The sequence below is a fragment of the Colossoma macropomum genome, unplaced genomic scaffold (assembly GCF_904425465.1).
Source record: "Colossoma macropomum unplaced genomic scaffold, Colossoma_macropomum, whole genome shotgun sequence".
NCBI classification, from domain to species: Eukaryota; Metazoa; Chordata; class Actinopteri; order Characiformes; family Serrasalmidae; genus Colossoma; species Colossoma macropomum.
In genome coordinates this window covers 46,264-61,269 of record NW_023494899.1, presented here as the reverse complement: position 1 = coordinate 61,269, position 15,006 = coordinate 46,264, and the positions used below count along the sequence as shown (strand labels likewise).

The following is a 15,006-nucleotide window of genomic DNA, read 5'->3' as shown; positions in this document are numbered from 1 at the left end:
CTCAGTGAATTCTGGGAGTTGGAGTGCTGGACGGAGTGAGGGATGTCAGTCTCCGCTACAGAAGGCGTGACACATACACAGTTGGTTTAAATGAGTAACAAAAATAATGTATTGTTCTGGTCCACTGAACACATACTGAATACATGAACAGATTGGAGTTGTGGGTTAGAGCTACTTATAAAAACTACACAAACATTTTGTGTTTGCTTTTCAAAAGAAGCATCTGCTGATGTGAACTCTGTCTCACAAGACAGAAATCTCAGTATGATCGGAAACTATTTATTTCCATAAAGCTGGAAAGGGTTACAAAGTAATCTCACAGAGTTTAGGTGTTCATCAGTCTACAGTTAAACATACTGTCTTTAAATGGAAGTGATTTAGTGCTGTGTCTACCCTCCGTAGATGTGGGCACACAGCCAAAATAACAAACACAAAGCAGAATCTTAATGAAATAAAAAAGAACCCAGAATATCAGATAAAGGCTTGATGGAATCATTTGAATTGGTTAACATCTCTGTTAATGAGTCTACTATACAAAAAGCATTGAGCAGGTATGGTGTCCATGGCAGGAAACCATGGATGAAGCTGCTGCTCTCCAAAAAATGACACTGCATGTTTTAAGTTTGCCCAAAAGCACCTCGGCACTCCAAATCGCTACTGGGGTAAATGTTTTGTGGACTGAAGGTTGAATTATTTGAGAAGAACAAACAGCACTATGTATGGTGTAAAAGGGAACTGCACACCAACATGAGTACATAAATGAATAAATGATTAAATGCCTGCAGTCATTTCATTTTAATGCTGCCATATTTCACTATATTTAAAGACATTCACATCAAAAGCCTTAGCTGACCTTTTTACAGTCCCATGCTTTCTAATATAATACTGCTTCTCATCCTAATGAAGTTATACTGACTTTGATTAACTGCCTGAATCATATTACTGAATATAATCAAAGCATGCTGGGTAAATTAGTCTGTAATCAGCGTCTGATTTATGCCATACAATCCTTCCAAATGCTCACAATGTTTTAACATTTTAAAAATATTGTCAACATGATCTTTAACTTTCTCTTGCATTTACATATTTAAGAGAAGATTCTAAACACTAGTTTATCTGTTAAACAGTGATATTTGCTGATTACAATCTGCTCAATCTTTAGTAATTAACTGTAAATAAGCAATAATAATAATAATAATAATTATTATTATTATTATTATTATTATTAGTTTTATTTTTATTCTTAACTAATTCACCAGTTCTTTCTTATTTAAGTACTTAGTGAAGTGCTGATTGCACTAATATATCATTAAAGTGTGAAATGTGGAAAATTTACAGTGATCATTCATCTATTCTACATTGTTATAACAGAAATATGATGCATTAATTAAAAACGTACCCTCATTTATGTCACTCCTAATCCAAGGCCAAAAGCACAAGGCAAGTCTGCTCTTTGACTCTATCACCCTCCCCTGCCTTCTCTCTCTGTCACCATTTTAATTTGAAACATACTTTTAGTTTGAGGAAGATGACATGTAAAAAAAAACAAAACAAAAAAAAAAACAACAACAACAACAACAACAAAAAGAGGCTTGTTCACACCAGCAGGAAATTAAGAGCAAAAAAGTTTAATGTGTGGGCAAATAAATATTTGTCTATTTTTTTCACAGCTTTCTCCTTAACCATTATCATGGTAGGGGTTTTGATTGTTGTCCATACAGTATTTATATCTGAGTAAACTGAGATGCAGTTTATTTTCATGTGCGTTTCTGGAGTTCAGTGTAACAGTCTATGTAAACATTGGCAAACTGAGCTCTAGAAATCCTCGGTTTTGTTAAAAGCTGAGAATGAGAGAGAAGTGAATTAAAAATTCTGGAAATTATGATCACTGAATGCATACTGTATTCAAAGAAGTAAAGAAATATACATGCTCTGGTCCAAACAGAGTGTCATTCTGAAGAACTTTAAAGCGTAAAAACAACAGTAATTTGTTCATTTCATTTGTAAAATGAGCGAATCGGTTTCCCACCTTTTCAAAAGTAACCTCAATGTTTGCAGTTTAGAGTGCAGGCAATACTTTACTTGGCTGTATCTGCCTTCATACCACAGGAGGAAATCCTGTTTGGACATTTTTCATTATTTTAACTCTTTTGTTTTGAAACAACATTTAACAGTTAACTAATAATTATTACTACAATTCTTTTTTGAGCAGCACAAGTATAACAATCATTATTAAGTGATACTAAGTCATAATTATAACATACTAGATGGTGTTTTTTATTTTTCAGTGATGGAAAATTCTTAGCATTACTTTGCGGAATTTGATCACTAGCTAACCACCTTGGTTATCTCAACGTAACATATAAATAATGAATAAGTGTAAGAAATGAAGAAGATGAAAAAGTTGAAGATCTTACAAACTGGTATGTAGCATTGAGGCAATGCCCTGGTCTGATCAGTTGCTCTGGAGACTCATACCATGTGGAGCCATGCCATGTTTATGCTATTTACATATACTGCATCTTGACGTCTTCTAAAGCAGTAGAATATGTATTACGAATATGTAAAATGAGACTGAAAGTCAATGAAAGTCTTGCATGCATTGTTTAGGATCATAAGTAACAATAATACATCACCAGCTATGTTGAATGCTGTGCACATTGTGTGTATTGAAATGCTATCATCATGTAACTTCACTGCTCTGCTGCAGTAGGTGACGTGTGTCTGTCACAATCCTGGCTCCACCTCCTTCTGATTCAACCTACCAGCTTGAACAGGGTTGAATTTTCCACTGATTGAAAAATGGAGCATTGGGCACATAATTCCTGTTTCCTTCTCTGCGCTATCTGAGCGCGAGCTGCACCGGAAGCGTTCACACTGAACCACAGAGGAGAAACCAGCCCGGCTGAACCGGAGTCCCTGTTCACACCGTGTCAGACCTGCGGCTTCGCTGCAGTGAAAACGGCTCAGTTTGCATTTAGTGTCTTTATTACGAACAGCAGTGTTAGCAGCAGTGAGCTAACAGTAGTGAGCTAATTTAAGTGATTTAGTCCAGGCTAACAGGAGGGTCAGCTGAGTTGGCTGAGTGTCCGGGTTTAACGTTAAACACAGCTGAGGTTTTAACCCCAGACTCGCTGTTTCGCCGCCGAATTGGGCTCGTCTGAAAACGACAGTAGCGGCCAAACCGACTGACCACAGACAGGAGAAATGAACGGCCTCATGAGTGGATAAACGAATCGTCATAGGAGTGTTTGAATAGCTGTAAACCCGGACAGAGAGCGCAGACAGAGAGGTCCGCGGGTTTCAGGCCAAATTGGGCTCGTTTGAAAATGTAGTCGTGAGTGAAGTTTTAAAAGTCGCGGTGTTTTGGTGTTTTTGGCTCCTTTAAGAACCGGAATCGCCGTGTGAGTGACTGAATAGCCGTTAACTTGAGGACACACAGGCAGGTACAGTGGAGCACAGAGAGAGAGAGAGAGAGAGAGAGAGAGATGCACGATGTGTAATGTGATGGTGCATCTGTTAAGTTCAATTTATACAAACAATTTCAAACATTACTTTGTAGTGGTCACTGTTGTATCACTGAGCTTATTTAATATGCTAATCTGGCAGTAACAGTAAAGGTTGGAGCTCTTGATATAAATCACAAGAGCTGCAATATTTATTATACAGTAGAAAATATATATATATTAACAAGGTTTAAATGAGGAAATTTCAACAAATCATAGAGAGCTTGTGAACTGCCTGTAGATGAGTTTGATCAATGCATGTGCTGTGTATGTGATAACCACTAAATGGTAGTCTTGCTCACTCAGTGTTCCAGCGCCTCAAGCCAGAAAAAAGTGGATATTCTGGTCGTCTTTGCCAAAATAAAAAGAAATTATATTAATTTATAGAAGATAACTGCATTTAAATCCATATTGCAATATTGGCCAGAAAAAATAGATATTTTCCCCAAATCGTTCAGCTCTCGCTACATCTTGCACATACTATGATTCAAGATTTTATTTTTTTGTTTTAGAAATTATCAGACAACAAAGTCTTAAAGGTTAGAGTTACAATGACATAGAGCAGAGAAAAGTGGCAAATCAGTCACCAAAAGTCAGTAATTTTCAGTTGATCAGCTAATTCAGATATTAATACTACAATTACATATGATAGCAGTAACAACAACAGTTATCATGATTTCAGATTTTTTGCATTTTACATTACAGTGGTATGGATGCTAAATTGATTTAAAAGTGCACAGGATGTGTCAGGTTACAGGCTTAAACAGATAAATGTTTGATTTTCTTTTTTCACAGGTGAGGCAGTGGTCACTGCTTTAATGGTAGCTAACAAGATCATTGAGAGATCCACAGTGTCCAAAGCCTGGAATTACATTCCTTATGGATGCCTCCTCAGATGACTGTCATCTTTCTACTAGTTGTTCTTTAAACTGATATGTAGAGACAATTAAGGGTGAGTGGACTGAGAATGAAGAAAACAAAAGTGCACAGTGAGAATGAACAGTGACATGTCGTTCTATGAGATAGTTGATGTGATCATGAAGTCCCAATCCTTAAAATACAAACCCTATTTCCAGAAAAGTTGGGACATTTTGTAAAATGCAATTAAACAAGAATCTGTGATTTGTTAAATCTCTTGAATCTATATTAACTGACAAAAGTATAAAGAAAAGATTTCACTGACTAACTTATTTAAAATAATTTTAGAATTTGATGCCTGCAACACACTCAAAAAAAGTTGGGACAGAGGCACGTTTACCACACTGTTACATTGTCTTTCCTCTTAATACCACTTTTTAATTGTTTGGGACACGAAGATACTAATTGTTACAATTTTGTAAGTGGAATTTTTGCCCATTCATGCTTAGAACTCATTGAGTTCTGGCTCAACAGTCTGTGGTTGTTGTCTGATTCTGCTCTTCATGATGTGCCATACATGTTCAATAGGAGACCGATCTGGACTGCAGCCAGGCCTGTAAAGCCATGCTGTTGAAGTGCATGCAGAATGAGGCCTGGCACTATCTTGGTGAAATAACCATGGACTTCCAGGGAATTGATGTTGTCTTGATGCATATGTCTCTGTAAAATCCCAATAAATGTGTCAGTGGTACCTTTCACACATATTCAAGTCACCCATGCCATGGGCACTGATGACCCCTACCATGACAGATGTTGCCATTTGCACTTTTCACTGATAAAAGTCTGGACTCTCATCTTTGGCATGGAGAATTCAACATCCATTTTTCCCTAAAACAAGCTGAAATGTGGACTCACTGACAACAGCACACATTTCCATTGTCTTTCAGACCGTCTGAGATGAGCCTGGGCCCAGAGAACTCACCAATGTTTCTACATAGAACTGATGTACAGCTTTCTCACATTAGAGTTTTAAAGTTGCATTTCTTGATGTAGCGGTGGACTGTTAAGTCACAACGGTTTTCCAAAATACTCCTGAAGTACTCCTTTCTCGTGCAGTGCCATCTGAAGGCTTGAAGATCACACACATTGAGCAGTGATTTTTAAGAAATGTTGAGAGATGTTTAAGAGATGTTTAAGAAAATTAACAAATCACAAATTCTTGTTTGTATTGCGTTTTACAAAATGTCCCAGTTTTTTCAGGGTTTGTATTGTCAGCACACTTTCCATCTTACTGTCATTGTTCAAAATGCCCTTAACAACTATGTGAAGGCCACTTTTAAGGACTGTAATAACTGTTGCAGTACTAGGTTCTGTTATTGACACTTGTGCTTTGTATTAGTTAAAAGTCCTCATGCTAGAGGCATATTCAGTGTAGCTGAGTCCTGAGTGTAGTGTGGTTGCCTAGTCCTTCAGGTTGCTGGCTTTGTTTTGAGCATGTATAAGTGAAATCAAGAAACCTTTTTCTCATGCAGTTTCAATCTGAATCTTTTAATAAGTGTATGCTGCTGTTACAGACTAAACTACAGAGAAATCAAGAATGATACAGGAGGTAATTAGCGCTCTAATTTACATTATTGTTTATTTTTAGACAGACATTATAAATCTTTAAAACTGTAGAAAGATTCACAGTAGCTATCATTTTGCCCCCATTTGGTGTTTATTTTGAACGCTAGGTTGCTGGGTGATGTCATGATTGTTAAAGTTCAACTGTCAAAATAAAAAGTGAAGGTATTTATTATTGTTGAGGTTTTATTGTTCTGGCCAAAGGTTTTACATTGTTTTAAAAGAGCAATAGTGTATTGGCTGTTGTGTATTTATGTAAAATTAAAGTACCCCATTCTTTTATCTGCTGAAGTAAAAAGTAATTATGCAGAATGTTTGTGTAATTGAGTATATTGACTCCTGTATAAAAACTGGAATATAACAAAATGACCACAAAAATGGTATATAATTTTTTGATAATGCCAAATTCCTGTGAATATACGGAATGATAAAATAAAAATGTTAACCATCTACTTTAATATTGGGGTAATTACATGTAATTTTGCATTGTATTTCTGTATTTAACCAGTAGAATCCAGTGATGTAACAGTGGTATCTTGTGAATAAACAGTACATTGTGATAGTTGGTAGGCGGATCAAGCAACATTTAACTGTTATCCACTGTAAATTTGTAGGATAAGAACATTTATTGACAGATTATGTCTGTTGATAAATGTTTAATAGGATTGAAAAGACAGTAAAGTGACCGTTAATCTGTAAAAATCTGTACTTTGACAAATTGCAGACGTTAAGTGTATTTATGCAGTATTTCCATGATTTTAATACATTCTAGAGATGTTTTATAACAATGAAAAATTGTAATTCTACTAAACTTTGGCCATAAAATTACACAGAATATTTACAAGGAAAAACTGTAATTTTACAGTAATCTACTGTACAGAATTTTACTGTAAAATTACGAGAACTGTTTGGCAACTTTTGCTGCCAGACATCTTACCGTTTTACAGTGTGACCCAGTATTATTCTACAGGGTAACAGCTTTTAGCTGTTGTAAATATGAATTATAAACTGGAATCTGCTGTCTGTATGTTTAAAGGAGCACTCTCAGTGCTCTCCTTCTGCTTCTTAGCAATTTCTCAAGTGTATTTATGGGCCTCTTCCAGAAAGACCTTACTAAGTTCCACCCCTCTCTTTATTAGGGTCTGCAACTCCCTGTCCTTCTCCTCCATCTGCCTCCTGAACTCTTCCTGCATCTTTGACTTGGATTCAAATAATTTTTGCTGGAGTTCAGGCAGGATGATCTTCATGAGTATTCTCTTTACTTCCATTCTGGCTTCTCCTTCATACGTCTCCCTGATCTCCTCCATCTCCTGTCTGTGTCTCTCCTCCATCTCTCTCCTCTCCTTTTCAGTCTCTTCTTTCACTCTTTCTAGCTCCAGCTGAACCTCATTCCTCCTCTGAATCTCTCTTTCTAGCTGTCTCTTCAGGTCTACCCTTTTCTGATCATCTCTTTCCTCTTGTAACTCTCTCTCTAGTTTAGTTATTCGCTCTTCATGCTGAGTTATTTGTACATGATATTTAGCTGTTAATTCTTCAAACTTCATTGTAATCTCCTGTACACATTTCTCCAGTTTCTCTCTAGATTTTCTTTCTTGTCTCTCTCTCATCTCCTCTCTTTCTCTCGCAATTCTTCTCTCTATCTCTCTGATCTGAGATTGTGTCTCCAGGTAGATCTCACTGCTGTAGAATTTCTCTCTGTTTCCTTCCACCATCTTCTCTATCTTCTCCAGCAGCTCTGAGGTTTGAGAATCTCCACTCTCCTTAATGCTGAGACAGTGAAACCTGTTCCCACATTTCTCTACAAGTCTCTGGACCTCCTGGTTTCCTGACTGGATAAACTCTTCAATGTTCTTCTCTTGGACTTCATCAGTAACAGTGAAAAGGATCATGGTGTTCCTCCAACATCTCTCTCCAAAAATCTCCTCCATTTTCTCCAGCATGCCTCTCTCCTCTCTTGTAGACTGCTTCACTGGTATGACTAGGAGGAAGGCGTGGGGTCCTGGGGCAGACAGACGGACACAGAGTCCCACGTCCTGTCTCAGCTCCTCCAGAGAGAGTCCAGGACAGAACCAGTCAGGAGTGTCCACCACAGTCACCTGCCTCCCAGCCACCTCCCCCTGTCTGCTCTCACTCTGCTGCCTCACTGTAGACACTCCAGCCTGGCTCCTCTCCTCTCTGCCCAGGATGGTGTTTCCTGCTGCTCTCTTCCCACATCCAGTCCTCCCCAGCAGCACCAGCCTGAGCTCTGATACAGGAACTGACTCTGGAGAGGCTGAACTAGAGGATTCTCCACTCACTGTAAATCAACAAGAATAAGAAATTCAACATAACATGTATAACTACATATTTGTTGTTGTGCTATTCCATTAAATATTCATGATGCCACATCAAATACTAATAATTTACTCTTTTGAGAACATCCATCCAGTTTAATGAGTCTGTACAAACAGCAGTAAGCATCTCTTTAAAGTTAATTTGTCTGCGTAAAGTGCATGTTTACATATTTAATCACTGAGATATATTTTGTTGGATGATTGTGGTAAATGAGTACCATAATTCTTATTCTACATTTAAACATCCAATATCAAATCTGTTATAGACATTAATCAGATTTTTTTTTCCTTCCTTTTGTTTTACATCTTCTGATTTATTTCATCTGACTCACAAATCACTCACTTGTTGGAGGATTCCACTCTTTGCTGCTTCTTCTCCCGGCTGGAGCTGCTGAGTCTGGATCTGTTCTCTCCTGCAGCTGCTTGTTTCTCTCCTCTAGAAGTCTGTCTTTCTCCTCAGCCTGCTTGTCTCTTTCCATTAGCTGTGTGTTTCTCTCACTTAGAAGTCTCTCCTTCTCTTCAAGCTGTTTCACTGTGATCTCCAGTAGAGTCTCTTTCTCTCTCAGCAGTTTGATCTGATTCTCCAGTTGTGAGTCTTTATCTTTAAGCTGTTTATTAACACTTTCTAATCTTTCATTAGTTTCCTTTAATAATGAATCTCTCTTATCAACAGTCTCTAAATGTTCTTTTATAATCGTGTTTTTATCTTTCAGTTCTTGTTTTGTCTCTTTTAATTCTTCATCTTTCTCCACAAGTCTTTTCTCCATTTCTTCCATTTGTATTCTATGATTCTCTAATGTGTTTGTTGTTTGTCTCAGTTCATCTTGTGTCTCTGTGAGAAGTTTGTCTTTCTCTTCTAAAATCTTCTCCTTCATTTGAAGTGTTGTTGTATTTTCTGTCAGAAGTCTGTCTTTCTCCTCCACTTGTTTTTCTCTCTCCATTAGCTGTCTGTCTCTCTCAGATAGAATGTGTTTTGTTTCTTTGAGCTGTTTGGTCTTTTCAGTTAAATCTGTAAGAAAACATGAATTAAATTTTTCTGAATACACAGAACTGAGATTTAACAGCAGTGTGAGTTTATTAGCTGGTAAGGAAACATTAAGGTGGAGTAGATTTTGTGTCTCTCTTACACAAAGCCTGGAAAAATTAAACTGGAATATGAAGAGTGAAATACAGAAATTAATTGTTGAGAATAATTAAAAACAGAAGTTTAGACTTACTCATAGAAAAGCCTTTTGCACAATTTTCCATATTCTACAATCTTAGTGAAAACATAAATCTATAAAATAACACATGGTTTTCTGATAAAAAAAAAAAATGCTACTTTGCCTTGTTGCTTCTTTACACACTCTTGTCATTTTAGCATGAGTTAAAACAGAGCAGGACCAGCTCATAATGCTCCCATGATACCAAAAACACGACTGCAGAACACTAGAGAACACTAGAGGGCAGAACAATCAGTTTCTGTGCTTCTTAATACATCCTGTGGTGGATGTACTGAGAAATTCCACTGAAGTACTCAGTACTTAAGTAGATTTTTCATTCTGCTTCTTTTGTATTTCTACTCAAGTTGTTTTGGTTAAAATACTTTTACTTTGTGTAATTATTTTATGCAAGTATCAAAACTTTGTTAAGTACTGATTTAGGCTCCTCTACCCACACCTGAACCTGATCATGAACAGCGTGAGTGTTTTTTTTATTTATTAGCTAACATCTCTGAAGAACATCAGGCTGTTTTCATACCCAGTTCATTTTCTAAAGACCCATCACAATTTTGTTTTTGTTTTTTTTTGCTTTTTTTTTAATTGTATGTGTTTCCTTTGGTTTGGATGGTGGACTGCTAGGGCTAAAGTGGACTAAATTACATACGTGTGTGGTTGTTCTTTGGTCAGAAGTTCTGCAGGGATGCAACACTCTGTTGCTCTCACATTCACCACCAAAAAAATAGAGAAAAATATGACTGCAGAACACTACAGGGCGCCCTGAGAAAGTACTCAATAAATTGTAGTGAATGGAGCTAAATAGCTAAAAATAAATAAATAAATAAATAAAAAAATATATATATTTCTTTCCATTTATGTGGGAATTTTTGCTTTTTTTTATCATGTATTCTTTTAAAACTGCAAAGAAAACACTAGTTTTTTCCATAGCTGACAGGTTTCAGGCAGTAGGAGGGGAGGCAAAACATACTGTTTAAAAAAAGTGACTGACGAAATGTAATTAGGCCACCGACTAAAATTGCCTTTCATGTCATTCTAATGACCGTCTTTATAAAGCTATTCAGAGATGGGTAGTAACTAATCACATTTACTCAAGTATGTGTACTTCACTAAAATATTGATGGATTTTTACTCTCCTGAGTATCTTCAAGTCATATTACTTTCACTTCTACTAAAGTATATTAGTGAGTAAATGAATCGTGTTAATCCGTTACATTATATCCATTCATATTTAGTTCCTAATTCTGTTTTGTGTTTAATTTCAGTTTGTTTTGATGGTGTCAATATTTGTACTGCTTTGTGATTGGTTACATGTCTGACTTTAGAGCTTTGAGCTACTGAGTACTTAAGTAGATTTTCATTCTGCTTCTTTTGCATTTCTAATTAAGTTGTTTTGTTGAAGATACTTTTACTTTGTGTAATTATTTTGTGCAAGTATCACTTTTACTTAAGTACTGATTTAGGCTCCTCTTCCCACCTCTGAACCTGATCATGAACAGTGTGAGTGTTCAGTTTTGATGCTGCTTCAGTAGCTGCAGCCTCAGATAGCAGTAAATGTTACCTAACATCTCTGAAGAACATCAGGCTGTTTTTCTTCTTTTTCTAAAGACCCACCACACGTTCCTTGATGATATTGTATCTTTTTCCTTGCGTTCAGATGGTGGACTGCCAGGGCTAAAGTGGACTAAATTACATACGTGTATTGATTTATTGATCAGATGTTTTGCAGGGATGCACACACTCTGTGATTCCCACATTCACCATCATGAAAAGAGAAAAACAGAAAATAGAGACCCTCATCGTCTCTGTGTGTATTGCAGTTTAAGTTAAACTGATCAGGTCGCTGATGCTCGGAAAAATATGCTCCATAACCTTTAATCATCATTGTCAGTATCACCATATCATTATTTTATTGCTTGTCTCTCTTTATTTACAGCAGCTCACAGTACAGGAACGATATGAGTGTTTGTAAAGTGAAATGTTAGAGCAGCAGACAGTGCAGAGAAAATGTGCTCTGGAAGAAAAGTGTTGAACTCCCTTGTTAATCAGTGCGGCTCAGTTTGTTAGTGCAGATCTGAATTCGGGTGGAGTCGCATGTGAAAACTGAACTAAAGAGAAAGCTGGACAGGTCCACACCAACCAAGGCAGGTCTGAAAGCTCCTCCCAGCTGAAACGGAGATTCTGATTGGCTCTGCCACTCAATTCGACTCTGTCTGCTCGAGCAGTTTCGGGAGAAGAGAGGGGTTTTTTAGTTGTATCCTGAACTCAAAAGGTAGAGGGGTGTTGCCACAGTACTTTAAAAAGTGGTGGGGCAAATGCCCGCTTACCACTGTGGTTCCAGCAGCCCTGAGTAGGAAGGTAGCATTACTGCTACTGAGTGCTGATTGGTTGGTGAGCTGAGTAAAGCAGTTCATGCTGACTGTCATCATGAATGAACATAAGACACTGTTAAAGTCTTATATCTGGATCTCAGTAGAGCTCAGAACAATAACAGCAGTGTTGAAGTTTGTCATGGTCTTGTCTGTTTAGAAAACAAGATCATTTTTACATTTGAAAACGATTTAAGCATTTATAAAAGCTCCATAAGAACCCATTCATTCTGGACTCACTCAGGAGAGCTCTCTAGCATCTGAAGAACACATTACTGAGTGGTCATTCAAAAAGTTCTCTGCTCCTGAATACTTTTTCAGTAAGACTGAAGAAGATACACATCTGTACGTATTCCAGATTTTAACTGGTAGTGTACGTTAATAATTATTAAATCACATTAATTAACACAGTTAATAAAGACTGAGATTTCTGAGCTTAAAGCTGAAACTCACCAGTAATTTATCAGTCAGATATTTTACAATCAGTCTGTGTCTTAAATTCTTACCTGTGTGTTTAAGTTGTTGTTCTTTCTCTTCTAACTCTTTCTGCTGACGGGTGAGTTCAGTTTTCTGTTGTTCCAGTAGGATCATCATCTCCTGTAGTTTGCTGCTCTTGTCCTGCAGTTCCTTTCTCAGACTCTCCAGTTGTGAGTCTTTCTCTTTAAGCTGTATCTGAGTCTCTTTGCTTATTTGTTCTATTTTTTCTTTTTCTTCTCCCAGAAGTTTGTCTTTCTCTTCCAGCATCTTGTCCTTCATCTGAAGTGTTTCTGTGTTTATTGTAAGACATTTTTCTTTCTCTTTAATTTGTTTGTCTTTTTCCATCAGCTGTGCTTTTCTCTCCATTAAAATGCTCTCTTCATCTTTATAAGGTTTGGTTTCTTCTTTTAACTCTGTGAAAAACACATTCATTTAACATTCAAGAGGCATCTGAGCAGCACATTAATTCAGGTCCTCATTTCAGATTTTCACCATAATCAGTCTGTTAATTATACATAACGTGGTGAAACAGAGCTTTAACCGAGTGCAGCCTCATTTACAAACGTGTTCTGTTTGAAGCTGATTCATTCTTGTGAATCTGGTTTTATATTTTCAACATTCATACCTCTCTTTTTTGCATGTGTGTCCTACTTTTTCTAAGTGCTAATATTTCTTGTCTAATATAATATTTTAAATCTATTTTTCAGGATTTTAGCACTTAATACAGGGTTTTTAGAGTTTATGACTTTATGACTGGAAGTAAAGTTAGTTTACGATATTTGTATTAACTCTAGTAGCACAAACTGTTGCTGTTACACAAGACCAGCTCATTAAAGAACATGATCAGATAAAAGTAAAGATCCAGTAAATTCAGTATCAGTGAAAAGCTGGTGAGAAGTGAAGAAGTAGAGGAGAGGACAGAAAGAGGCTAAAGTTAATGATCTTCTAAAACAGGCTCAGAAACTCACACCAGCCTGCACATTTGCACTGATTTCTAACTGAGACTTTACTGATCTGAGCAAAGCTGACAGCAGTAGAATGTGTTTTAGTTAAAGCTGGTTATTCTACTCTCTGTTCCACCGTTCATCAAATCACTGCATTTAATGAGAAGATTCCTAAATACAGCTTCCTCCTCCAGACCTATCAGACACCTCCCTCATCACCTGACACCATCTTCTCTCACAGCAGCTACACAGAGTCACACAGAGATGAGTTAAGATCACTGATTCAAGACTGAAACTCAGTGAATGCTTCTGATTAAAGTCCCATCATAATCTAAACTATTCTACTGTAGTGTCTCTACAGTATCGGTAATACCTCATTGAACATGCAGTTTTTAGCCTCTTAAAACTCTCTCAGTCCTTTGAACCAGAATTTAAAGAGTTAAACTCAGTTATTAGTCTTTGATGCTCTTTTGCCTGCAGACAAAAACCCAGTGAACCAATCAGATGCTTTAAATAAGACTGACACACACAATGACACAAAAAGACTGAAAGAAGATCCACAAAGTCCAAAACCATCACATCCTTTACAGCCTGTCTTTACCAGAACAGCACAATGACAATAATCTCTAAAACTGTAGCAGAGAGATCTGAATGATTTATACCAAAATCAGGGAATAACTCAAAATATGAGATGTGATAATCTAATAATATGGCATTCTATAATTATTATAATGATGTTTTTCATTATAATAAAAATGGAAATGCTACATTAAAACATTAGAATTTTTCAGGTTTAACAGGTTTGATTTTGCATCTCCTTTAAAACTCACCAGTCAGCAGAACAGATTCCTTCATTTTCTTCCTCTCCTCTTCTGTCCATTCTCTGTTACTCTGTAGAAGAGAATAAAACAGAGTGAAGATGTGATGATGGTTGGTGTCAGTATGAATCACTGAGAGCTGATATTACTAACAGTAGAGACTCTGCTGATTGTAGCTGATTGAAATATTTAAACTCAGGTGAAGAAGAGATTAAAGCAGAGTTAGAGCAGGATTTTCTAACAGGAGTAAAACTGAACATCTGACAACAAATCAAGGTTCTGGTAAAAGGTGGTAATAAGGCGGCCAAGACAGAGATCAGAAACATTACGCTGATATTAAGCAAAAGGCGATTTTCTCATGCATCCAAATCCGTAATAAAATGATGTTTATTAATTAGTATTCTCACCTGATAGACAGTGAAACACGGTATGGTCTGGAGAAGAGAAACTAATTAGTGAACAATATTGACATGCTGAATATGCTAAATATAAACTAGATCAGATTTCTGTAAGTGTGGGTCTGAACTACAGAGCTAACACTGAGCAACACTGATGTATAAAAATCTAAACACTCATACCTATTTCAGTGTCTTACACTCTTCATTCTCTCCTCTCTTATCTGTCTCATAACAGACTGTAGAGGTAAATAAAACAGCTTTTCATGCTTTTATGTGTTAAGTGTCTCAGCTGAGCTGACAAATAACTTTTCTGACTAAATCACACTGAAAACTTCCTCTTCCTAAAGATGGAAATCTAATTCATGTTGTTTGAATTCATTAACAAAACACATTCACTTATTATGCTGGTCCACCATAAATATACATGTTTATTGGCAATTTTTTTCTTCACAAAATTTGAGTA

At 36.7% G+C, this 15,006-nt stretch overlaps 2 protein-coding genes across 2 annotated transcripts in view; one reads left to right on the top strand and one right to left on the bottom strand.

The window, feature by feature from the left end:
- LOC118800473 (butyrophilin-like protein 2) overlaps positions 1-15,006 on the top strand; it is a 47,444-nt gene that overhangs the window by 5,595 nt on the left and 26,843 nt on the right. The window lies entirely within an intron of this gene.
- On the bottom strand, positions 6,961-7,546 carry LOC118800471 (calponin homology domain-containing protein DDB_G0272472-like). The gene has a single exon (XM_036560717.1). The coding sequence runs from the start codon at positions 7,529-7,531 to the stop codon at positions 7,064-7,066; it is 468 nt and encodes a 155-aa protein (XP_036416610.1). The 5' UTR covers positions 7,532-7,546; the 3' UTR covers positions 6,961-7,063.

Coding starts and splice junctions, on each gene's coding strand:
- LOC118800471 (XM_036560717.1), bottom strand. CDS start 7,531: ATGAAGTTTGAAGAATTAACAGCTAAATATCATGTACAAATAACTCAG.